The sequence below is a fragment of the Mauremys reevesii genome, linkage group 6, assembly GCF_016161935.1.
Source record: "Mauremys reevesii isolate NIE-2019 linkage group 6, ASM1616193v1, whole genome shotgun sequence".
In the NCBI taxonomy this organism is placed as follows: Eukaryota; Metazoa; Chordata; order Testudines; family Geoemydidae; genus Mauremys; species Mauremys reevesii.
This window is the reverse complement of record NC_052628.1, coordinates 9242180-9269741: the sequence shown is the minus strand read 5'-3', so window position 1 is coordinate 9269741 and position 27562 is coordinate 9242180. Positions and strand designations below refer to the sequence as shown.

The window sequence follows — 27562 nt, the reverse complement described above, 5'->3', positions numbered from 1 at the left end:
CTTCAGCATTTTCTTAACAGTAATAACCATATTTCCTTTGTGCTGTAACTGATGGATCAAATTATCAGATGTGGCAATTACTCAGTTTATAATTTCACATAACTACTTACTCTAGGATACAAGCTTCCTCTGGCATTATATATTGTCATTCACACTCTACAACAAACATTTGCATTCAAGAAGAGGGAACGGTTTAAGTGATTCAGTGGAATAACAGAGTTAAAGTTGCACTAAATGGTGCTATGTTGGCACACCAATGGCTTCAAGATACAGCCTGCTCAGTTTACAAGTTTTCTAACTGCTAACACTGCAAATAAAACTTGGGATCTTGGAGTTTTGGGGTGTGTTTCTGGTTTGCATATCAAATTCTGCTACTGAACCTTAGTAAACAGCAGTTTACTCTGCACAACTCACAAGAGAATTAGTCTGCCCACCCAGGGAGGTATGGACTCTCCAGGCAAGGGAGGCTGGTCTTGTAATTAAAGCACAGTCATGAGAATCAGAAGACAGGGTTCTGCTACAGACTGCCTGCTTGACCGAGAGTCAAATCACCTCTTCTGTGCTAGTTCTTCCTTCTCTAAAAACAGGTATGTTTCATTGAAGGTTAGAATTTGCACAGCACTTTAGAGTCCCCAGTGGAAGGTGCTATAGAAGTGCAATTCATTCTCTCTGCAGGTCTCATTGAAATGCCAAGTAGCTAAAAAAAAAAAAATTCTTAGGCTTTGTCTGCACTGGCAAGAAAGAGACAAAACTTTTTGTCCAAAAAAGGCAAGTTTTGTCCATGACAAGCCCAGGTGTGAACAGCATTTTCTCAGCAGATGCGCTCTCCTGTGGACAACACTAACACCACTCCCTCGTTGTGGGAGGAAGTTTTTTTGTCAGCAGGAGAGCTACACTGCACTCCTTTTATCACAACCATGTCACTAAAAGCTGCATAGCCTTACACAAGCAAGCAGCTGTCAACACAGGGAGCAGATGTGTTGAGTAAGGTGGTCAGTCTATGCACCTTTCAGAGAATAGGCCATTTAAGGAGATCATTTTTGGCTTCATGGGTTAACACTTCCCTCCTGAATTGGGGGCAGGAGTTCAATTCGTAGATTAAAAACAAATAAGCAATTGATTTAAGCAAAAAAGTTTCCAGATGCAATATTTTCCCTCCCAAACCAACATCAATTTAAACAAAAGGTTGTGAGTTGATTAGAAACTGATTACAAGTTTAATGCAGAGTTTATATGGGTTGAAGTTTACTGAAGGAAGTTGCTCTGACAACTTCAATTCCGCCCCACCCCATGATGCTCTAACAGTCTTAAGCACCTATAGCCAAGTTAACTGATATCTAGATCTATTTTCAGCTACCTTTGTATCACTAATACCAGAGAAAATCATTCTTTTTAGATTGATTTCTTCCTTTAATGTGCACAAGAGAGAAGAAAAATAGGGCAAGTCATTTGAATTACAGTCTTATAAGCAAGCCAAGGCTTCCATATCAACAAGACCCAAAACCCATTATAAAGCTGATATATGATGACCTACCTCATTGATCATTTCTATTTCTCTAAAGGTCAGTCTGTCCAGCCAGTCTACTTTCACCATGTGACCTTGTCGATGAGACTTGGTGAGCTGCCATAGAAATATATAGTGATACTATTTAAATTGCTGTGACTGAAAAAGAATAGCCAAGCCAGAATTTCAAAGACAATCACATATGAAAGGGATGGGAAGAGAGGGAGTTAAAAAGCTTCTACGTTACAAATAAAGTGTGCCCTATAAACAATCTGCATTATAAAAATATTCCCAGGATCCAAAACATATTGATCACAAAAGAAAGGACAAAATATACACATCATTAACCTTAGTCTTGAATTCATAATAATATGACCTATTAAAAGGGTCCTATGTGTAAAGCAGAGCTCTAGCATGACAAAATTAATGACTTCATGGTTCGTTCCATGTGAAAGATTTCTGAATCTCCAAAATTAGTGAATGCAAAAGTTTGGTACTTCATTTAACTTTATAAACAATACTTCTTGTTCTTAAAAATAATTTAAAGATGATTTCAGTAAGTCTGTCTTCGCCAGTGATACTGCATACAGCAGGGATTCCAAAACTGTGGTCTTGCATCTGCTGGTGGTCTATGGAGAGCTGAATGATATGTTACTGCAGGGTTAGGAATCTATGGCACGCGTGCCAAAGACAGCACAGGAGCTGATTTTCAGTGGCACTCACCCTGCCTGGATCCTGGCCACCGGTCTCGGGGACTCTGCATTTTAATTTAATTTTAAATGAAGCTTCTTAAACATTTTAAAAACCTTATTTACTTTACATATATCAACAGTTTAGTTATATATTATAGACTTATGGAAAGAGACCTTCTAAAAATGTTAAAATGTATTACTGGCACACGAAACCTTAAATTAGGAGTAAATAAATGAAGACTCAGCACGCCACTTCTGAAAGGTAATAATGATAATACTGTATCTCATTAAAACAGGGCTTTGGAGCGGAGCCCGGAGCTGGAGCACGGAGCTCCAGAGCAGTTGAGCTGCAGGTTTTTGCCTGGAGCTGGAGCAGAGCAAGAGCACAGCTCCAAATCCCTGCATTAAAATACACCTGTACCCCAATATAACACCGTCCTTGGGAGCCAAAAAATCTCACCGCCTTATAGGTAAGACCGCGTTATATTGGGTTTGGTCCGGTACGGCGTGCCGGACTGGATTGGCTTCCCGGGTGGTGATTTAAAGGGCCCGGTGCTCCAGCTGCTATGGGGAGCCCTGGTCCCTTTAAATCCCCACCAGAGCTCTGGCAGCGGGGCTTGGGCAGGAATTTAAAGGGCCCAGGGCTCCCCACAGCAGCCAGAGCCCCAGGCCCTTTGAATCACCACCCGAGCCCGGCTGCCAGAGCCCTGGCGGGGATTTAAAGGGCCCGATGCTCCAGCCACTGTGGGGAGACCCGGGCCCTTTAAATCACCACCAAAGCTCTGGCAGCGGGACTCGGGTGGGGATTTAAAGGGCCTGGGGCGCCACACAAATTCGGATATAACGCAGTAAAGTGGCGGGGCTCAGGTGGCGCTTTAAAGGGCCCAGGGCTCCCCATTGCTTTACCGCGTTCTCTCCAAATTCGTGTTATATTGGGTCGCATTCTACCGGGGTAGAGGTGTACATTAAAAATATATTGCTAATGCTACTATTCCGCCTCAGCAATTGCCATAGTTCCTACAGAGATGTCATGTGATTATCTCCCCTTCCAACGCAGTCTATGAGACAATCTATTAACTGTGGCTCACACTGTACAATTCAAGAAGAAACAGAAGAAAGCAGTTTGTCAACCACTTGGGGGTACAGTAAAAGCTTACAAGAAACAGCAAGAGGCACACACAAGGAGGAGCACTGGGCCTTCCTAATACTAAGAACTTAGGAAAGCCTTGAAATATGGTAAAGTGACCATCTTTTTGCCAGAAGAACAGAAATTATATTACGTAGAACTTAAGGTAAAATTTCAAACACAAGTTATTTCTGAAAATTAGACATACATATTTTTGATTTTTTTACCTTTCATATCCAGCAAAAGTCCCCAGTCTTTATAGCAGAAATAAGATAATGTATTATATTATACTATAAGGCTCGAAGACTTGTAAATTAAAGCAAATTAAAGACTCCTGTATGGCAATTTACTTGTTAATTTTGTATTTTTCTAGGGTTTTTTTAAAATGTTTGTTTGTTTAAAAATCAAAATGTACCATGGCCCACATTAAATGGATCTAAAACTAGGTAACTGACAGGGATCAAAATATAACTGTAAACAGATAATCATGAAGCATTTTCTAGTGGAGTCCTGTAAAGATTTATTCTTGGTCCTATGCTATTTAACATTTTTATCAATGACTTGTAGGGTTGCCAACTTTGGTTGGACGATTTCCTGGAGATTTGTTCACATGATATAATCTTTAATTGAAGATTGGTCTTTTATTCCTGTAGACCGCAGGACAATCCTGGAGGGTTGACAACCCTAACACTTGACAAAACACGAAGTCTGAGATGACTTTGATAAAGCTTTGATTAAAAAAAAAAAGGGCTATGACAGGTCACTCAGAGTAATCTGGATGGCTTGGTAAACTGAGCACAAGCAAACAATATGCATTTCAATGTTGCCAAATATGAAACTATACCCTAGGGAAAAAAGAACATAGGACATATATTAATGTAGATTCTATCCTGGGAAGCAGCGTGACTGAAAAATACCCGGGAGTCATTGTGAATAATCAGCAGCAAATTAGCTCCAATGAGATGCTGTTACAAAGGACTAATGTGATCCTTGGATATATAAACAGCGGAATCTCAAGCAGAAGTAGAGGGTTTATATTACCTCTGTATTTGGCACTGATGCAACTGCTACTAGAATAGTGTGTGCAGTTTTGGAGTCCACCATTCAAGGTGGATGATGATAAATTGGACAGGGTTCAGAGAAGAGCCACAAGAATGATTAAACAGTTGGAAAACATATCTTATTGTGACAGACTCAAGGAGCTCAATCTATTTAGCTTAAACTGAAGGTTAGACTCTGATTTAAGTCACCCCTAAGTATCTACACAGGGAACAAATATTTGATAATGGGCTTTTCAATCTAGCACACAAAAGATACAACCTGATCCAATGGTTGGCAATTGAAGCTAGGCAAATTCAGACCGGAAATAAAGTGTACATTTTTAACAGTGAGGATAAACAATCACTGAACAACTTACAAGGACAATGATTTATTCTCCATCATTGGCAATTTTTAAAATCAAGTTTGGATTTTTTTCTAAAAGCTATGCACTAGTTCAAAGAAGAAATTAATTCAGGAAAGTAAAATGGTCTGTATTATGCAGGTCAGACTAGACGATCACAATAGTCCTTTCTAGCCTCAGAATCGATGAAAAGTTATGTTAGGACTCCTGTTAAGCAAATTATTATGGCTCAGCAATTGTTCATAGCCAGGATACTAGCAATTCAAATATGGACAACCACCACAACAAATGCATTGAGTGCAAAGCATAAGACAGCTCAGATGCCTTATAAAAATCTATTAATTGGAACTACACAGGCATAGTATGCTATCAAAATACATGCACAATATGCTGCTGCTATGTGGCTGTCCTAGCACCATTCTGCAAGCCTAAAATGTAAGGGCTAAAAAGTGAAGTACTGCTTTTGCCAATGTGTGTCAATACGCAGTGAGCCTGTCTATAAAGATAACATAACTGATGTCTGTACTATATAAAACGATTTTATATATAAATATGCATATTGTATATTTACACCCCCATTGCGTAAAGAAAAGTAGACAAACATTTAAATTTAATTTTACTCTTTTCACGAGACGCTTTCTTTTGACGGGGGGGGGGGTTTGGGGGGGTGGAGGAGACAGGAGGGAAAAAGCCCAGTCCGGCTGGGAGTTTCTCTTCCTTTCTATATTTACAGTAGCACCTTGAGACCCAAATCAGGGCCCACTGTGATGGTATTGTACAAACACGTAATTAATAGATTGCATGGAATTGGCAATAATTTCAGAAGTCATGAGTCAGAAAGTCCCCCCCTCAAAAGAAAAACAAGATTTTTTTTTTTACACCTTATTTATTTTTAAGTCAGAGTATTTTTTTTAAATGTCATGGGGGGGGGGGTGTTGGTTTCCCCCCCCCCCTTTGTAGAGAGAAGCAGCATGCCCCCATTTCCATGCAATCATCACAGAGCTAAAATTCAACCTTAGATACGCACAGTGTAGATCTAACTGTTCCCTACTTGGAAGGGATTCTGCTTACCCTCTATCACCTTAGATGTGGGGAGCTGCCATTGTACACCTCTCCCTACCTGGACAGGACTGGATTAGGGTCACTGTCTCTTCTCTCTCCATTATCTCTCTCAAGTCTTCTGTCCTTACCACCTGCATCCATTTCCCTCCCCATATTTCACTCTTATTCTAATACATATTTTTCTCCTTCTCCGTCACACTACATTTCCCTGTATCTGCCACTCACATTCCTTTGATTCCTGACATTCTCTCTCCGTTGCTCCCAGCATCCCATTCTCAACACCTCCCACATTCCCCAGTTTATCCCTCAGATGGCAACTAAGATGGCCACCATGTTCCCTGAGCAGGCTACCCTCAGCCATTGGAAGCAATGAGGGCTGGTAGCATCACTTTCAGTTAAAGGAACCTGGAGGCCATCTTGCTGCGGGCAGTCTGTGGCTTCAGTACACTGAAATTAATTGAAGACAGCCAATTTGGTAAGGATACAACTTCACAAGACTGAAAGCAAGAATTAGAATGACAAGAATCCTTTAAAAAAAAAATCCCTCAAAACTGCAATTTTGTGAAAAAATCCTGAGAACTGCAAAGACCATATATAATTCCTTTCCTAGTGATCTTACTAACTAGGTTAATGAAAAGATGTGACAGGTAAAGAAAACAAATGAAAATGGGAGTGATGATGAGGAAGTGGCAGTGAAATGAGCACAAACACTAAGAACCTGATCCTATGAGGTACTAAGGCATTCTTGTCACCCAAAAAGAGAGTCCTTTAATTGACAACAAGAGGAGAGCTGAAGTTAGCCAGCATCTCCCAGGAAAGAGCCAAAAATTACCTAAATGAGGAACTGTAGGTTCCCAGGGTAACAGCTAAGAGATTATGATTACGCAGGATTGGTTAATCTTCAACTGGGTGTGTGATCTGTGGATCCTTCCAGTAAATCCCCCAACATTTGCACCTGCTCAAATGTAATCTACAAATTAAACTGTACAGCAGGGAGGTAGAGTACAGCTTTACTCTGAGTATATTGGACAGTATGGTAGTCTTCGGACACAGCTTTTTTAAATTACAGCTATATTTTCCATCCCTCTCATCCCAACAATGCAGAGTGCCTCATATTAGAAATCCTGAAGTATTCTTTTGCCAGGACCAGTCTCTCCACTCCAGCAAGCTTCACCAAAAGCTGGAGGAAAACCTGAAGAAACCTGCTGCAGGGTTATGACATCCAAAAGCCAGCACAACCCAAAGTTGAATTTTGCTCTCTATATAGCATTACTGGAATAGAGGATGGTAGACGGGTAGAAAGACAAGTTTGTTCAACGGAAGGAGTTTATTAATGGTTTCCTTGAGATTAGTTATTTGATTACTGCTCTGGATATTTGCGTGGAAGGCTGAAATGGTGTTGCTGAAATCAAATCTTACGTACTCTGGTATGAATCACAAAATGGAAGAGATCTAGGAGACATTCCATCATGGCTAAATGTTATATGCATGTCCACCATTCACTGGATTCGAACTTGCAATGTTTTCCATTTGTCTGCATATACGGCACTGAGCTTTTTCGAGACGATTAAAGAAATATGTTTGCCAAATAAGGGTCCCAGATCCTTTACAGGTTTTTTTCTCATCTTACAAGAAATCGCTGCTGCTTGGGTATGTTTTCATTTTAGAGGAAAATTCCTTTTATTTCTGAAGGAAGTGGGAAGGAGTGAGTAACAACAGTGCCCTAGCTGGTGTTATGCAATCAATCAACACAACTCCATTTAAAGATAGGATAGTATCAGCTTGTACAGGCACTACTTAGTCCCTAGCACAGATGGCGGGGTGGGAGTGGGGGACTCAATCTCATCTTCTCCTCCCGTCAAACATCTCTGCATAATAAAGGGTTGGAGACCCAAAAGGAAGAGATGCCTGGGGGAAGGGAAGGTTCCCTACTATTTGAGGGCTGGGTTTACTCTCAGCCTGTAAAAGTTTAACTCTTTTTGCTTATATTAGCTTATCAAGGTTCTCTATTGTTGAACGGGTTTTACTGCTTGTGGCAGCATTTTGCTTCTGCTCAGGCCTGCCCCCAGTTTGTAAGGATACACTTACAGAGAAGGGATGTTGAAGCACCTCTAACTTATTTCTACATTTCTATGTAAGGTCACAGAGATAAAGCACGAACAGGCTCTACTGAGCAGGGGTGCCAATCTGGTGAAAACCCAATGAACATATGGAATATTTCTGGAAGCCCCCTGGCAATAGAAAGAAATGTATGTTTATTTATAGAATAGAAGTGTAGAACTGGAAGGGACCTTGAAAGTTCATTGAGTCCAGCCCCCTGCCTTCATAGCAGGATCAAGTACTATCCTTGCCAGATTTTTGCCCCCATCCCTAAATGGCCCCCTCAGGGATTGAGCTCATAACCCTGGGTTTAGCAGGCCAATGCTCAAACCACTAAGCTATCCCTAAAAAATACTTTTAGCCAACTTTTGCGAAAATTCTAACTGGAAAGGATGAGAGCGTGTACAGATGTATATGCCCACACCGCACGAGCATGCTTTCATACACATCTCGAAAATGGTGTTGGTTAATATTAGAAATGGAAAATTTGACTATCAAAAGCTTTAACCAAGAAAGCAACCATAAAAAAAACACTCTGCCCTTGATTAAAGGTACTTTCACTTCAAAAAAATCACAATTCATAGCAAAGTGGGAAGGTTTCTTATTAATAAAGGTTAGACAGTTTAGTGTCAGAAGCATGCACTCCCAAAACCAGGTGCTGACAAGCTTTGCCCTCTTGCTACTTACTTCCTCCATATGTTCCTTGTCAGGCTCCTACATTAAAGAAACTTGTTAATTAACCAACATGTTAAAGGATTGTAATTTCCAAATATTTAATTGGAATTTAATACCACATGGGAAGTTGAGGGCACTCACTATCTCTCAAGAGAAGCTTATTGCGTCACAGGATCAGGTTGACAATGAATACAATCTCCCTACAATCGCCTTGCTTGCTTCTGTATCATGAATGCTTGGTTATGCCCACAAACAAATAGGTGAGAAGAGCTCACCTCAGCTCAATGTAAGTGCCAGGAAAAGAAAATGTAAATGCATCAAAAGAAACAGACCAAAATAAACCTTATTGTGTCTTTTGAAACTTCTGCATCATACCACACAGCTATACACCTCTACCTCGATATAACACTGTCCTTGGGAGCCAAAAAATCTTACCGCATTATATTGAACTTGATTTGATCCACCAGAGTGTGAAGCCCTGCCCCCCCGGAGCACTGCTTTACCGCATTATATCCGAAGTTGTGTTATATCAGGTCGCGTTATATCGAGGTAGAGGTGTATTTTAAATTCATACCTAAACCAAATCCACCCAAGATATTGCTACTATTTTCCTTTTAAATCAATACACAAAAGGAAAAAAAAAAAAGCACATGCTTCTCCTTCACAATACATTGCCCTTAAAGACAAAATACACTTGGCTATCAAAAGGCCAAGTTTCTTTTACTGAAACTAAATTTTTTTTAGATTTGCCAAATTATGTAATCCTATAACATAAAAATAACTTTAGAGGTGGGTTGGTTTTTGTTGGTTTTTTAGGGGCATCGAATAAAATATGCAGGAGAGCGCATAACGAGATCTTGAGCATAGTACTTCTAAATTAATTTCACATTTTACATGAGGATCTAATATAATTTAGTCAAGAGATGTTTGCCTTACAACTGTTTTAGTTAAGCTTCTGAAAAGATTAGTAGATTCTTGAAGACTATTCCTCACTTTTTTTTCTTCCTTTTTTTTTAAGCCATTGCTTCAGCAAGGAAATTACACCTTCCAGAACATAAATTAGTAGCTTTTTAGGGTTCAATGTTAGCTTGGCAAAAACTCATTTAGATAGACAAGGTGGGTACGGTTTTATTGAACCAAGTTCTGTTGGTCCAATAAAAAATATTACTTTTCACCCACCTGGTCTCTGTAATATCCTGGGACCAACACAGCAACAACATCACTGCATCTAAAAACTTAATTCAGTACACTTGCTATCATAGATCTCTGGACAAAGCTAAACGTTTTTGACAGCCTCAGACACTGGTAAGCAATCTAATATTAAATGATAACCAGGATTTTACTGAGGAATCTGAGGAAGAAATTGCGTTCCACTGCACCATGAAAGTACATCGCAATACTGCAGAAGAAATACATTTGCATCAAACAACTTGTGGGTTTTGTTTTGTACAAGTAGCTTTGATCATGATTCTGCATCTCAAACTCTTTTACTCTTTACACGGCAGAATCAATTATCTAGCAAAAGTCTTCATAAAGGCTGAATTTTCTGGAGATACTAAAAAAATCCTGGGATGGACAAAACATTAGAATTTACTAAGTCTCTAAAATGCTTTGAACAGCAGCTGGAAGTGCTCACTCTAGCCCAGTGGTCCCCAACCTTTTCCAGGTGGCAGGTGCCGGAAGACGAGCCACCGAGGACTGTGGCCGGCAGACTAGCATCCGCCAAAACGCTGCCGAGAAGCGGCAACGTCAAGAGGCATCGCAGCATTTCGGCAGCGGCACCTCTTTATGACACCGTTTTTCGGCGGCATTTCGGTGGATGCTTGTCCGCTGGCCAGTACATGGGCACACATAGATGCCCTGGTGGGTACCACTGCACCTGCGGGCACTGCGTTGGGGGCCACTGCTCTAGCCACTGCAGGAAGGAGGTCTCAGCATTTCTACCATGATACTATGTAGGTCTCGAGGACACTACACTGGTCTTTCTTCTTCATTATGAAGCAATGATGCTGCAGGTCTGTACAGAAACGTACATTTGATAACCACTGGGGAAAAAATCATCCTATTCCCCATGATACTAAGGCTGGCTCGGTAGCCCAATATCAGCCTTCATTGCAACAAGTACAAGCTGTTTGTCCTTCCCTTAAGGCCAAGCATTTTAGCTTCTCCCTATCCAGCCACTCTATTATTGTGTCAACTGTCCCCATCACTCCATCACCAATGCCAGCTTTGACAGCTCTCTTCTCCCACAAGCACCTCTGCACCTTCCCCTAGAACAGGGGTTCTCAGCCTTTCCTAACATGCTACAGAATGTTTTCTGCATATAAAAGCCAGAACCGGTGTTAGGGGCAACTGCCCAGGGCCAGCTAAGTTGCTCAGTTGGGTCCCAGGCTGCAGTAGTCTAACACCAGCCTGGTTGAGGACCACTGCCTGATCTACACGATAATAAATCCAAACTTTGGTTTCTATGCTATGGTCTGTCAATCATTGTTTGTGACAGATGTCTGATCTCTAGGTACTCAACAAAATGACTCACCAACTCATTTCACATCAGATCAAACACCTATTAACTTTTGGCCTGATGTCAGAAACCGATACCAAGGCTGATGCATATGCCAAATACACTAAGCAATGCTGCTATATACATTTGAATGAGCTGGTACTGAAGTTACTTTTTGTACTAGCCCTTCATCGCAACAGATCCGGATCCAAATCTAGGCCAGGATCCTCATGAAAATGAGTACAACATTCACTTCTTTGATATTTGTCCATTTCACAAATTCTGTACATAAAATCAGCATGATATGCTGAAGTGGTTAGAAGGAACCTAAGAATGGAAAGGGAGGGATACTGCAGTCTAGAATTAAGGTTCAATAGAATGTCTGTAGGAAAGTTTGAATCATACCTGTCCACAGTCAGTGATTCTAGTCAGCAGTTAGTTCTTCCTTTCACGAGTATTCAAACTGAACACTGAAAATCCTATCATACAGCTATCCAATAGTAAGGAAAAAACAGCTATGAAATTTATCTTCATTGTTTACAGCTTGACCTCTAAGCAATAAGCCATTTTAAACCAGTCAAATTGAAGACTGGTCTCAGGCTTCTGACGCCCTCTGTTCTGAAACCTTTTCCATGGGAATATTAGAAACATAACCTGACACACATTGGTACAAGTTCATGTGCTTAAAGCAGCTGATTTACTTGACATTATTTTGAGGCTTTGGACTCCAATATAACCTAACCTAAGTTACAAGCATTTGATAAGTCACAGACAGCAACTTTTTAAATTTAATTTTCAGAAGTTGAAATGTCATCACCTAGGTCAGGAAACTGCAGTTACTAATTTTTTCCTGGTAAATCTCAGGCTAAATTTTCTTTTATAGAATTCATCTGCTGACCATCTAGAATCACAGAAAAGGAACAGGGGATGGGAAAATCCTATGTTGCGCAGCCACCGCCTGAGCAGCTAAAAAGAAAGTTTAGAGAAGACACAGATTAAGGGGAAAAAAAACATAGCCAGCTCGAGGTTTCAAGTTTAATTTTGTACAACCAAATCACTATGATCAAAACCAATATTCTCTTGTAACTTTCCCTTCATGTGTACCCTCCTCCAAACAAGTCTGTGAAGACAAGCATTACAGATAGGACCCTCCCAAATTTACGGCCATGAAAAACACGTCACAGACCGTGAAATCTGGTCTTGTGTGCTTTTACCCTATCCTATACAGATTTCACAGGAGAGACTAGTGTTTCTCAAATTGGTGGTCCTGACCCAAAAGGGACTTCTGGGGGCTGGAGGGGTCACAAGGCTATTTTGGGGGGCACAGTATTGCCACCCTTACTTCTGTGCTGTCTTCAGAGCTGGGCGGCCAGAAAGCGGCAGCTGCTGACTGAGGGCCCAGCTCTGAAGGCAGCAACGCAGAAGGGTGGCAATACCATATCATGCCATCCTTACTTCTGCGCTGCTGCTGTCATAGGCTCAGCCTTCAGAGCTGGGCTCTCAGCCAACAGCTGCTGCTCTCCAGCTGCCCAGCTCTGAAGGCAGCTCCACCAACAACAACAGCACAGAAGTAAGGGCAGCAGTACTGCAACTCCCCCTACAATAACCTTGCAACCTCCCTAAAACTCCTTTTTGGGTCAGAAACCCTACAATTACAACACCGTGAAATTTCAGATTTAAATAGCTGAAATCATGACATTACAATTATTAAAAATTCTATGACTGTGAAATTGACCAAAATGGACTGTGAATTCGGTAGGGCCCTAACTAGAGAGATGCCTTTCTGTCTTTGGATCCTCCTGTCCCGGATTTTAGAGCAAAACCCCTTTCTCTCCAAATAAGAGGTTTGTCTATAAGATTCTAACCAAGTTCATTTGTATTTGATTATTTCCCCAGTGGTGAAAGCCTCCCTGGGCTGACAATAAACCACTGCTGGGATTTCCAAACAGATGTAGCTCAGTAGGTCATCTCCTAGGGGCACTACTAGGGCAGTGTGTGTCATGGCTACACCCACTGAGCACCAAATGATCTGTACCCCACCCTTCAGCACAAAAGCATCTAGGCCAGTGATACTGAGACTCAGGAGCTGCAAGTGGCTCTTTAACGTGCTGCAAAGAGCCACAGGAGACACATGATAATTAAATCAGTGTTTTAATGATTAACTTAAGTGATTAACCAATCAGGATGCTTTCACTGTTATTAACCAATTGTAGTTGATAAAATAATAATACTTGGTCAGTCACTGTGCTGTGAAAATAATATAATTTATATATAAACTAAATATTTCCCCTGTCATACTGTTTAAATATGAATATATAATAAATGAAACAATGAATTCACACTACTGTGGCTCTTTTGGGTAATCTTGATTGCTAATTTGTCTCCTAAACCACTGCAGTCTGAGCATCACGGATCTAGTCAATCACTTCAGCCCATGCAAAACTGCTTCCTACTGTCTTGTGCCTATTCTACCTGAGGAGGGCACTACTACACTTGGCGCTAGCGCGCAGCGCGGCAAAAAGCAAGTGTGTGCCAGCGCGCAGCGCTGGGAGAAGCTCCAGCCATCCCTCTCTCTCCTCCTCTGGGGGGGGAGGGACTGACAGCGCCGGGGGCAGCGCTGTAGCGCTTTGACCACACACTGGCGCTTTGCAGCGCCGCAATTTGCAGCGCTGGAGAGGGTGTGTTTTCACATCCTGCTGCAGCGCTGCAAACTTGTAAGTGTAGCCAAGCCCTGAAAGTAGAGTATCTAGATCTGTAGAGTAGCCACACTAATTTTCCTTTGGGCCAAAAGGTGAAGTAAAAGGCATACATCAATGTTGTATAAGGTAAGAGATCAATCATTATAGCAGGTTAAATGTAATCCCAGTGATCCAATTTGGTTCTCCACTTTCCTTCCCCACAATATATCACTGATTATCAATATAAAACACAATACAGGACGTCCACACACATTTACCCTGTCAGAAACAATGTTGGTGTCTGGGAATACACAAACGGATTAAAATAGACAATTAGAAAGGCCACCAAATGTTGTGAAATAAGAAATATGTTCTCTTTAGATGAAAATGGAAGATGAATTTTAGCTTACCCTGAAGAACTCTACGCTTTTACTGATGTTATTAAGGACAAGGTGGTGGTATGATCAGGCAATTTCATTCAGTTGATAGGAGCAGCGATGTGGGTAGAAGGAAGGAAAGTGGAAGAAGTGATAATTTAGCAGCAAAGTTTTCATTTTAAAGCAATAAACTAACCTATCACTCCTAAGGTAGAATTATTTAATTGTAACGTCCTAATGTCATTACTAGGAAACAGAGCACTAAAATGTTCCACTCTCTGCATACAGATTACTGAGGGCAGGGAATGGAGCTTACTTTGCCAACAATCCCCGGAGGGTAACTTCACAGCTTTCAGCCACATTGACAGTTTCTGAAGCAACTTTCAAACATTTCACGTTAGTGTGATGATATGGCACTCCATTACTAAACTGAATGCTTGCCATGGTTTCAGCAACCTGAGAAGGTTATGTATGAAACATTTTCTTTCCACAGCAGAATGGGAGTTTCAACAATGTCCAAAACCTATACGAGCGTGACTGAATTCTTCATGTGGATCAACGAAGTGCTGGTCAAAAAAGTGTCAAGAAATAAAAAGGATTTTCCTTCAAATGGAAAGCAGCTCCTTCAGCTGTATTTTTTTTAAAGTAATAATTCATTTGGAGGATTTCAGCCTGGTCTCTAGTGTCAGACAATCCATCATCATCATAAGACCATCATATATGATCATAAATCAGTCCAGTACTTTAACTGCAAACATATTATAGAAGTCAATGAGGATGACTTTGGAACACAGCATAAACAGATACTATGCCTACATTTAACCAACACTATTAATTGCTCATTTTAACAAATATTCAAATTCTCTTTTACATACAGCAATACTAGATCACTAATTGCTCATTAACTGCTAAATAGGTTATAAGAACTACTGAAAGTCTGTTTTACTCAAGCAGATGCTTGAATTTAAGAACGCCATAGCACAAATTAATCCATTTGCCCAGGGCACACCTGAGTGAGTGAGAACTCTTTTTCACCAGCCAGAAACCCTAGTCAATTGAATTCACAGCAGGTACGATAGGTAAAGTTACAGGAGCACAGCACCAATCTACCTCTGCCACTGTGAGGCTGAATCTAAGCACAATTGAACAGGAGGGGGAGAAAGACACAGAAAGAAAAGGCAACCTGTTATAGCAAAAATAAAAAAGATAAATAGCAGCTTCATTTGGTGGACAAAATTGCCCTCTTGGTAGCCGACCGGAGTTACAATGCTACACCACAGATGGGGGGGAAATATGAATTTTGTATATTGAGGCACATGAACTGTGTGACAACAGGATAAATGACTGCCAAAGGGGGAAAATATAGGGTTGGTATCTGAACTGTTTAACACCGACTATGAGAGGTTGATTGCCCTCAGCACCTGAGCAGATTGGCCCTTTGCTAGAACATGGGGAATGATTGCCTTCCGTGTGCTATTCATAAATCAGGACTTGGTAAAAGTTATTTTGAGCGCTCTCCGTATGGTTTCAAAGTTAGCCATAAAGCAGCATAACCACTGAGCAATTAAGTACACAACGTTGTAGTTTTTGGTCACAAGTACTAACATTGTTTATTATGGAACATGGAAGTAGCACGGGTTTGTTTTGCCAGGACATTGTTAAGAAGGTAGAGTTCAGGTAGCTTGGGTGCCTTGCTTGAAAAGTGCAGCCTTGTCTCCTGTGTTTCTTGGATTTATAACACTTAAGTCTAACATTCTTGAAAAGTAATGTGTACTCACAATGCCCATATTAGTCTGCAACCTTATTTTTTTTTCTGTTGGGTGGGATATTCTTTAAGTGTTTTGTTTGTTTTGGTGGGTTTTTTAATTGTCAAAAACTGCCAGAGAGGAGTCCTGTTTTCCTCCAAGTTCTCGGAAGTCCATACGAAAATAGGCACAACCCAGTACACCTTAGAGACAGTCAGGTGGAAAAAATGCCGCCTAGTCTGCTAGCCACAAAATCTCTTGCTGACCTCATTCACTGTAGACTTTCTAAGATCATTTGATAACAAAAAACTCCTGCAAACATCTGTAAATCTTCAGGGTCAGTGCTCTTCAGCACATCCTGGAGGGTGCAGAGCTGGGTACTACCAATGTTTTGGCTTCCTTATGTATGTGGGACTTGTCCTCGTGTGAGCAGGAAGGGGGACAAAGCATGTCGGCACAAAGCATGTCAGCTGAGTACAGAAGTAGCTATGCCAACATAAAAAGAAAAACGCCAAACTAAACTAGTCCTAAGTGTTGTGAAAAACAAAACCGTGTAGATATAAATGCAGGAATAAAGGAGTACAACATTTCACTACATTAAAACAATTCACCATACTAAAACAGAAAATTAAGATTATATGCACTTAGTTTCTTCCTACGTTAAATCTAAACACAATGGAATGTCTTCCTCAATGCAATACAAAAAAACTCAAGACTTGATTAAATATTCCATGCTCAGTCAATTTTCCTAGAATCCAATGAGGAATATGTTCAATAGAAGGCTATCTAGTGTTGATTCTAAACATAATTAGTATTAAGGTGGTCAGACAGTAATTATATTGCTTTTGTGCCCATTCCAAAAAGAAAACCATTACAACAAAAAAACAAAAAGCAGCATCTCAAGCTTTCTGTGGATCAGAGCTTACGGCTCTTGAAATTCAACCTTGCTCATGTTATAGTGACCTGTTGGCTATAAATGAGCAGATTATAATGAGTTTTCTATTAGAAACTCAAGGTACACAGAGTTTAAATGAAAGTTATTTTATCGCCATCATAAATCTCTAGAAGAGGAAAGAGATTTATAGCACTGGAACTTCCCTATCACAAACTTTCCTTGCACAATTATAAAGGCGTCCGACTGCCTTGAAAAGCTAGGAGACAATCACCAAGTTTTTAAATCTGACCTAAGTCTATTAATTAAAATAGTTGAACTATTAAGTGAGCATGGCCTAAGTTTGCTACAAGAAGGTGGAGTGATAGGCTAATCAACAAAATGGTTCATGATTGAACACAGACTGACCAATTATAGAAATCATCTTTATTTATGGTCGTTTGTTTCTCAAAAGACAAAGAGCAAGGCAAAAAGTAATTTTATTATCTTTCTGTAGGTTTGTTTCTTTTTGTTTTTGAGCAAAATGAAATAAGCACTTAGTCGTCACTGGAAGTGCAACAATAACAGACATTTCTTAATTTTGTTGCAAAATGGATCTAAATGTTATGCTAAGAATATAATAATTACTGAAAAAATCAAGATAGATGATCTATCTGCTAAAAAAAAAAAGGACTGAAACTTTATTTGTGAAATTGTGCATGTGTGTGGTGTGAGGAGAACTTAATTTGTCTCCCAAATAATTATTAATGTACAGACACCATAATAATCCACTCTCCAAGTGGTGTGGGTGCATGATGGTCAATATACTGATTTTTGAGCAAACACAAGCCACCACCTGTGAAATCTTTGTCATTTTTGAAATGCTCTAGCAGCTATCCCACAATGCCCACACAGAGCCACTCTGGCCTCAGTTGTGCCTAGCTGACCATGCGGCTACATGCTCCAGATACACTGCAGCTTGGAGTAGGCAGGAAGTATTGGCTCTCCTGGGCCAATGGTGAGAAGAGGCTGTGCAAGCACAGCTATGGACCAGCCACAGAAATGTCAACTTTTCCCCCTTCGCTTCATAGATATTACACAAGACACAGCAGGCACCTATAACCATCAAGCTATTTTTCTCACTGAGATTCAATCTCTTGAACAAACAATGCCAGCATTCCTTAAATCTACCAAAAGCATATTCAACTGTCATTCTGCACCTGCTGAGCTTTTCCTTGATGTTGTCGAGGTGGCCGGTGTACAGCTTCATAAGCCAGGGAAGCAAGAGGTAAGCTGGGTCCCCCAGTATCACTATTGACATTTCAACACCCCCAATGGTAATCCAGTGGTTGAGAAAGTAAGCCCTTGTTTGTAGCTTTCTGAACAGTCCTGTGTTCTCAAAAAGGCAAGCATCATGTGACTTCCCTGACCAGATCATATTGATCTCAGTGAAGCATCCCTGGTGATCCACCAAAGCTTGCAAAGCCATAGAAAAATAGCGCTGTTGATGTAGTCTCTGGAAAGGGGGTCTGGTGCCAAAACAGGGATGTGTGCCCCGTCTACCACTCCACTGCAGTTCAGGGACCCACTACTGCAAATCCACCTACTATGTCCTGCACATTGCCAAGAGTCACAGTCCTGTGTAGCAGAAGCAATTAATGGCCCTGCACACTCTCATGACAACGGCCCCCACAGCGGCTTTTCCAACTCCAAAATGATTTGGTAGCAATCTGGCATTGCGAGTTTCTACAGTGCAATCGCCACTCGCTTCTCCACTGTCAGCGAAGCTCTCGTTCTGGTGTCCCTAGGCCGGAGGTCTGGGACAAGCTAGGCGCACAGATCCAAGAATGTGGCCTTGAAAAGTTTTGCAGCCACTGCTCGTCATCTCAAGCCTGCATTACAATGCAGTCCCACCAGTCAGTGCTTGTTTCTCGGGCCCAGAAACAGCATTCTACCACCTGCTCCATGACCATCAACAACAACCTTGAATTGGTTCTCGCTACGTTGCACAGCAATCTGTCCTCCGAAAAATCTTCATGATTGCATTATTCTTGTGGCTCTGCAAATACCAGAGAATCATGCGTCCTTGCTTGCAACGCTTAGGACAATAGTGTAGAGCTGTGCAGGCTCCATGCCTCTGTCAGACATGACAGATAATGAGGAGAACCATGAGAGTTCATTGGATTTTGAAAAAAGATGCCAAAATTATGGGATATAGATGACCTGGATTAAGACAGTTGCATCCTGGGAAGTTAACCCCTTGCTCCCAGTAACCGTTATGCAACTTGTTTTAGCCCTGCCATGCTTTGACAAAACTTCCCAAAAGACAGTGGCCTGTTGCACACTGGGATACCTACCCAAACTGCACTGCACTATGCATCAACACAAACGCTCTGGGTGAGCAAGCACAGCGCTGATGCAAGGACACAAACATGCACACGCACAAGCAATATATAAACTGGGGCATCTTTCTGCCGAAGTAACTTGCATCAAACAAAGTTTGTAGTGTAGACGTGGCTTAAGGTTTTCATATTTAGAAGACCACTACTGAAGAATGGCTACAGAAGCTACATTGAAATCTCTTAAAATACAAGCTCATTAAAATAATTCTTATTAAAACTGAAGAATTCAGCATTTGATCTCCCCTGAGCACTTTCAAGGCATGCTCATAAATTCCTTACAGAAGACTGGGGTTTTAGTATGATGTGGCCAGATATTAACTTTTATACTTTGATCTACAGTTTATATAGACAAATGCTACAGTGCACCAATAATCCTTTATAGTTAAATGAGAAGGTAAATATCTTTAAAGCATGATAACTAATGTCAGAAAATGGCACGCAAAGCAGGTCTTCCATACCGGGCTTCTATATTACAGATGCAAGCAACCTTAAAGTCCTAACTGAAGAACTGTTACGTTACCTTAGCCAATCGGCTCATCTGATCTTCTGAGAGAGTGCTGCTGGTCCTCCCAGGAGTTTTGGTGGGCTCTGAGCCATCAGCTTCTACATTGGGCCAGACTTTCAAATCATGCATTCCTTGACGAAACATACTAAAGGAAAGATGCAGCACCACTTTAGTAAGTTGCAAATACCACAGCCATCAGCATCCAAAATACAATGATAGTACCCCCACATTCCTTTTGCCAAACTTTCAGAATCACACTGCCATGCATTATTTAACTGAACTGCAAAGTGCATGGTACCGCATATCTTAGGTGGCCTTCATTTTCAGTGACCCGTACAGTTTAAAAATAAATGAAGAAGATTATAGTCATTGTAAGTGAAAAAATATTGTCAATTCCCAAAGTCAATGGGGTGGCACAGGTGTAAACTGAAGGCAGGACTTGGCCTTCAGTTTTTATTACCAGTGACGATGCACGAGGCAGTAAGAATGCCCACCTGGTTTACAGATTATGTGGCTGACTTTAAAGAGCAAGCACTTAGGAACAAATATCTTTTTTTTTTTTTTTTTTTTTTTTTTACTTGTAAACTGAGTAAATTTGCTCTGAAAGTCCGTAAAGACAAATATGGAACCCCGCAATGCCATTTGCACAAAATGTTGTATGTAATGTTGTTATAACCATGTCAGTCCCAGGATATTAGAGAGACAAGGCGAGTGAAGTAATATCTTATTGGATCAACTTCTGTTGGTGAGACACACAAATTTGGATCTTACGCAGAGATCTTCTTCTTGTTTCCCAGACCTTAAGAGCTGCTCTAATTAAGGTTCCACGATGATGAGCACAACAAAGCTAGCTAGGCCAGAACCACCTACCAATGCACACCCAAAACCCGGACTCCTGGCATATATGGGTTGACTCTCTGCATTTCAGCTGGGATTTTTAACCGATTCCTAAGGGAATTAGGTACAGAACTCCCACTGATTGTCAGTCACAGTTAGTTGTCTAGTCCCCTTAGGCTCCTTTGATGATCCCACTGTTCCTGAATTACCTTTACCTTATACCAGGGGTAGGCAACCTATGGCACGGGTGCCGAAGGCAGCACGTGAGCTGATTTTCAGTGGCACTCAGACTGCCTGGGTCCTGGCCACCAGTCCGGGGAGCTCTGCATTTTAATTTAATTTTAAATGAAGCTTCTTAAACCTTTTAAAAACATTATTTACTTTACATACAACAATAGTTTAGTTATATATTATAGACTTATAGAAAGAGACTTTCTAAAAAGGTTAAAATGTATTACTGGCACGCGAAACCTTAAATTAGAGTGAATAAATGAAGATTCAGCACAGCACTTCTAAAAGGTTGCTGACCCCTGCCTTATACTAATACTGCATAGACAGGTATTTTGCATTTCTTATCCTTTTAAACAAAAACAAAAAAAGACTAGTCCTTATTTTATGATAAACTCTGGTTGAGACAAGTGTACTGGTGCTTATCAATGTCATTACAACACTTTAAGAGCACATGCCAGTCAAATGTTGATGATCTGTTCACACTTCAAACTAAGCACATATTTCCATACCTATATAAACATGCAGTGGAGATAGTTGCTAATATATGAACCTACTGGAGTACATGATTTGAAGTGGTCTCAGGACTTGCAATTTTAAAACTTAAGAGCTTTCAGAACTTTCACCCTAAAGGCTTGTCTCCTTTAGGGACTTTTGAACCAAAATAGCTACATCTTTGCAACACCCCAGGACAGATCAGTTGCATGAGTGCAAAGCAGGGCAAGTCACACCTGTACAAACCAGGGCCGCCCGGGGGGGTGCGGGGAGTGGGCCAGTTTGCCCCAGGCCCCGCAGGGGTCTCTCAAGCCCTGGCCTGGCACCGGTCCAGGTCTTCAGCGGCATTTCAGCAGCAGGGGGCCCTTCAGTCGTTCCGAGTCTTCGGCGGCATTTCAGTAGTGGGGGGCCCTTCAGGACTGCCAAAGATGCGGAGCAAGTGAAGGGCCCCCCGCCGCCGAAATGCCGCTGAAGACCCGGACCACCACCGGGTGAGTACAAGCGCCGCAGCTCCCCTGCTTTGCCCCAGGTCTCCTGAATGCTCTGGGCGGCCCTGGTACAAGCACTGCTTTATACCATTGCAGCAATGTAGCTACATCAATGCATCACTCCCTAATACGACCACGGAGTCTTATTACTGTGCACAAATGCATTTCAAACTATTATTTTATGATACCATGCAAAGAAAAGAAACATACCCATATTTTCCAAACAGCGAGACTGTTGTTCCCCCTACTGGAACTGCTTTACCTGGCCCATACACATCCCAAATTGTCAGAGCCACTTGTGCATTGCGGGGCAAGTCAGGATACTTCACAGGCAATTTTAGCCATTCATTCCAACTGAGGAGAGAAACTCACTGTTAGTTATGAGCTTCATATTTCAAACTGTTCTATTTTATACTCCATACAGGTATTTTTCCCTAATATTTAAACTTTGAAGGAATGGCTGAATATGTTCACTTGGGCTCTGGCCCTGTACACACTTACACACATGGAAGTGTTTGCAGGATCAGAGCCAAAGAGAAAATATTCAAAATTCATAACTGAACTCTGTTGATGGGAATTGTCATGAACATTTACAGGCCCAGTCCAAAAAATAAAAATAAAATAAAAATAAAATGTAACTCAGCCATCCTTAACCAACTGAATAGAAAAAAGGCACAAATACACACATTTTAGTCATGCCTCAAAAATAGCTAACTAAAGTTACTTCACTAACAATAATAATTATTAAACACCAGGGATGCTACTCTGAAAAATCAAATTAAAAAACACCAATTGTCACTCTTAAAATTTCCTTTATAACTGATAATTACAAAGATATATTAGGATGTGTAAAATAAAGCTATCTGAAACACAGAATTTTTTGCTTCTCTAAACTGTTTTACTGAAGGAGATATTTCAAGCAGAACACAAATGAGGATTTCTGCCCTTTTCCCCATAAGCAAATGGAAATTGCTTGGCTTGATATAGTTTCCACTATGTAGTTATGATTTGAAAATGAGATACATTTGGACATTTCCTTTGTACCACAACGGGATATAATGCTTGGATTTCCTAGCAAATAAAACATGTATGCTACTTGTTATACCAAACAATCAAATCACTGTTCATCTTGCCTTTGCAGAGATTTTACGGCCAAAAGGGCCCATTATGATAATCTAGCCTAACTTCCTGTATATGCTGTTCCTTTGCCTGATCCCTCATCTCTTCACACTTCATTTGTTTTTCCCCACTTGTTCTCTAGCCATATGTCAGGATTGTAAGCTCTTTCAGGTAAAGAGTATCTTTTGATTATGTGTGTGTACTGTACTCAGCACAATGGAGCTCTGACAGAATTCCTAGGCACTATTACAGTATATATTAACCGTATTAAGAATCAAGAATGTGAAGAAAACATCCCCAGACCATTGATTAATAGTTTCTCTTTTATAATATGTAAATTTTGGAAAAGTCACAACATATATTAATGTAGTTCAATGTCCAAGTACCTAAGATGTATATGAAATACAACGTAGTCACTTACTTCCATCTAGTGCTAAAAGCTTTGTAGGAAGTCCTAACTGGAAGAGCAAGAGGTTTCCCTTCTGCAAACACTTGGCAAGTTACATACAAGTCAGAACAGGTCTCCTGGTATAATCCTGAGAACTTCAGCATAGGGTCTTCCAAAACAGCTTTGTAACTCTTCTGTTCTCTTTTCCCTTCCAGACTTCCTCTAAATTAAAAAAAAAGTGTCATTAAACCAGAATTTTAAGTAACCCAGTTCTGCCTAGTTCATATGTATTAACAGTAAATGCCAACTTCATTTTAAATACACACGGTATTGGGGAGTGGAATGGGATTTTTATTGAAATTATTAAGCACAGAGGCTGGCTATCTTTGTCTTGCAATCATTAATTGTACTGGATTACTATTTTTCAGAGAGAAATGTCATCTAACTATGTGAGAAGGATTCAGAAATTCAGTGAAGTGATCAATGAATTTAGCCTATTTTTTAAAAAATTTATTATTTAATGTAATGTATGATGTATGTTAGAGAAATCAGTGATGTTTCTTCCACTGACTGAAGTGGGGCATTGTGCGGCTCCCTGCTGGAGCTCCCAACCTGCCCCAGTGTGACAGCCAGAGCTGTGAACCCCATGTGGGCTCAATTTTACAACAGGGAGCCTACCAACAATGCACTTCACATTCTTGTTAGTTTCACTAGTGGCAGCATGGGACTCACAGCTGGAGCTGTGAAACAGACAAGAATGTCAATTTCCTTGCTGGTATGCTCCCTGCTGTGAAATTCAGCCCCTAGGCTTAAAACTCCGATGTCACCCCAGGCTGGGGTCCCCAGCTGTGAGCCCTGCACCAGGCTAACAGCTGCGGGAGGAGGGACAGCTGTGAGCCCAGTGCCTGCTCATTTTCAAAGAAGGGAGCCTACTAGCTGTGAAACTGACATTCTTGTTTTAGCTGGAATTTTGAGTCCCACACTGCAGCTCTGAGCCAAAGGCACCCATGAAACTGACAAAAATGACAACCAAGGTGAGTAAGGCAGTGTCTACATGGACACTGCATTGCCCTAACTACACTGACATAAGCGCTATGCCTCTCACGGAGGTGGAGTTATTATGTTGGTGTAGCAGACCACTGACTTCAGTGGAAGCAACATTTTAGTGGGGACACGGACAGAACTAGGTTGAAGTAAGGTGCCTTACCGCGACCTAACTCTGCAGTGCAGACCAAGCCTAAGTTATGAACATACTTAAGTGTTTACAGCGGGGGTTCTCAAACTGGGGGTCGGGACCCCTCGGGGGTTCACAATGTTATTACATGGAGGGGTTGCTGTCAACCTCCACCCCAAACCCTGCTTTGCCTCCAGCATTTATAATTGTGTTAAATATATAAAAAGCGTGTTTAATTTATTGGGGGGGGTCCGCACTCAGAGGCTTGCTTTGTGAAAGGGGTCACCAGTACAAAAAGTTTGAGACCCACTGGTTTACAGCATCCAGGCCTGACTGTCTATACAGAATGTGCAAAGTGTTATCAAACGAACAAGATATTTTTTTTGAGGGGGGGAGAGATTTTGTCCCCCTTCTAATATTAACTGTTAATGGTGACACAAGCAGGTTATCAGGCACAGTACCATTAAGCTAATAATGCACCTTTATTAGCTGACCTGTTCAGACAGCGCTTTTACCAGGTTAAGACCTAACCCCAAAGAAACGATTTTATGGTTTTCTGAAGGAAACCAGACAGTTCTGAGCCAGCGGCTATTACCCAGCAGCGCCTGACACCCAACCCTGCTGCAGCACTGAGCCCCTGAAGGTGAAACTGACTGGGCTGAGCATAACTTCCCCAGCTAAGAGACCCGCAGGACAAGAGCAGGGCAAGTCCCTGGGGTCCCCTGCTTCATTGCAGGGAACACTGCAATCGGACCCAAAGCCAGTGCCAGGCCCCCTGTGAATGAACAGAGCCCCCTTTGCAAGTGCAGGTGCAAAGCCACGGCCCCCCGGCTCCTTCCACCGCCCCGTCCCGACCCCGTATGGGACAGGGCAAACCCCGGGCCCAGCCCCCCCAGAGGGGAGCCCTAACCCAGCCCTGCCCCCACAGTCTCTATGATGGGCTGCGTCCCCCTCACCTACCACCCCCGAAAGGAAAGATTCTACCTCCCCCTCAGCCCGGGGGGGGGGGAATAGCCCCGAGTCCCCCCCACCCCAGCTAGGGGTGGAGGGTAGCCCCGAGTCCTCCACCGCCCCCCCAGCGCGGGGGGGGACAGCCCCGAGTCCCCCCCACTCCCAGCTGGAGGGTGGAGGGCAGCCCCGGGTCCTCCACCGCCCCCCCAGCGGGGGGAAGGGGGCATTCCCGAGTCCCCCCCCACTCCCAGCTGGGGGGTGGAGGGCAGCCCCGGGTCCTCCACCGCCCCCCAGCGGGGGGAGGGGGCGAGCCCTGCCCCCCAGTCCCGCCGCCCCTCTCCTCACTCACATCTTCAGCTGCACGTTGATGTCCAGGTCGCAGCTATACACGTAATAGAACTTCTCGGCCTCCCCCATGGCTGCTCCGGGGGACCCCGCTGCAGCGGCCCGAGCCCTCAGCCAGTACCCCTGACCCCGGCGGCTCCGCCAATCCCAGCATGCTCCGCCGCCATCTTGCTTAGGGGGACGCCGGCGCCGCAGGCCGGAAGAGCTGCCGCCGCCCCAGCAGCAGTTCTTTACCAAGATGGCCGCCCCGGGTGAGTGCGATAACCAAGATGGCCGCGCCCTCCAATGTCCTCACTAAGATGGCTGCCCCTATGGTATTGGAAAGCAAGATGGCTCCCCCCATGCTACGGACGCCAAGATGGCCGCCTCCTTGCGCCAGCCCAGCCGAGATAGCTGTCCCCATAGTATGACAACCAAGATGGCCGCCTCCTTGCGCCAGCCCAGTCTAGATAGCTGTCCCCATAGTATGACAACCAAGATGGCCGCCTCCTGTGGCATAGCTGCCAAGATGGCTGCTCCCCGTTGTGACTAGGGGTGCCAGCTATCCAGGTTTTCCCAGGGTTGCTCCTCCATTGAGAGAGCTGTCCTGGGAGATCTGCCTGGGCTCAGTGCACACGCCACTGTCTGCTTTGATGGGTTCACGGCTGTCCCGAGTGCCCTGGATTTTGTGCCCCAGCGGTGGCAGCCCTAGTTGTGACGGCACCCCGGGTTATGCCAGGTCACCCTGCCCGACTTGTGGGGGAGAGAGACGTCCCAAGCACCCTCGCTTTCTCCACCTCCTTCCTCCCCACAGGGGATCCCAGGCTCTGGTTCTCCCTTCCTCTCTAGCCTGCCACATGCCCTTGGAAAGGACTCCTGGCTATGGCTCTTGCCCCCATTTAAAATCAAAGGGGCTTCTGCCCTTGTCTCACACCTAGAGTTGCCATCAGCTCATGTTTTCCCAGGATTGTCCCTTTTTTGAGGTTGCTGTCCTGGGAAAACTATCAGGGAGCTCAGAACACACAACTAGCTCTCTGGTTTTATGGGCCCAGGATCATCCCTGACGTCCGTTTTTATCCCTCAGAGGTGGCACTGCTACTCATACCCAAGCCTGAAGTCCACTGAAGGGAGATTGTTCCCCATCACAGCTCTCCCTCCAGTATTAATAGGTGGCAAACACTGATGTCTCTCCTCTCTGGGTCGTATAAGCAGTTCGCTCCCTCCACCTGCTCATAATGATTATGAACATTTATTATTTGTATTGCAGTAGTGATTACAGACCCCAGTCAAAGACTGGGGCCCAGTTGTCTTGGGTGCTGCAACACAGAACAAAAAAATAGCCCCAGTCCAGAGAGTTTACAGTCTAGGTATAAATAAAAAAGATGCTTGTGAAGGCCAGCATAGCAGACGTGTGCTTTTTTATTCAAACAAATGATTCTGCAAATACTTTTTTACAATATTTACTCACCTCTATATTTATCCCAAGCTCTGCCATTGACTTCCTGTTCCCTTGAGCAAATAACTCTCTCTTTGTGTCTTATTTTTAAATCTGTAAACGGGGATAATAGCATCTGCTATTTTAGAGCATGTTGTGAAGCTTAATTCATTAATCAAATCCAAAACAGGTCAACAATGATCAATAGTTAATAATGAACATTCTTACCACTAGATGGATGTGAGGCGCAGTGAGCTGACATTCTTACTCTATCTGTTAGTGGAGTGGTTTTCCAAATGCAGAGAGCCACCATATAATTTCAGTCCGGTTTACTTTCATTTTACGTTGAGGACAACAATAAAATCAGAAGGAGTAAAAATGGCTACTGTCTCTGCATGTACACAGCAATCAGAAATGGTCAAGTGCAGCATGCTGAAAATGAAGACACTAAGTTTTGTTGCTGTATGCCTGTATTGATGTGTTAC

At 42.5% G+C, this 27562-nt stretch overlaps 1 protein-coding gene across 1 annotated transcript in view; it reads right to left on the bottom strand.

Annotated features, from left to right (window-relative positions):
• PIK3C3 (phosphatidylinositol 3-kinase catalytic subunit type 3) overlaps positions 1-25890 on the bottom strand; it is a 131159-nt gene extending 105269 nt beyond the window's left edge. Inside the window, exons 1-5 of the mRNA XM_039545351.1 lie at positions 25668-25890; positions 23227-23415; positions 21897-22040; positions 19654-19783; positions 1534-1620 (exon numbers count right to left, since the gene is read on the bottom strand). Of these exons, the coding sequence (XP_039401285.1) occupies positions 1534-1620; positions 19654-19783; positions 21897-22040; positions 23227-23415; positions 25668-25735 (618 nt within the window). The 5' untranslated portion in view covers positions 25736-25890. The remainder of the gene's footprint in view (positions 1-1533; positions 1621-19653; positions 19784-21896; positions 22041-23226; positions 23416-25667) is intronic.
• Positions 25891-27562: the final 1672 nt, after the last annotated feature.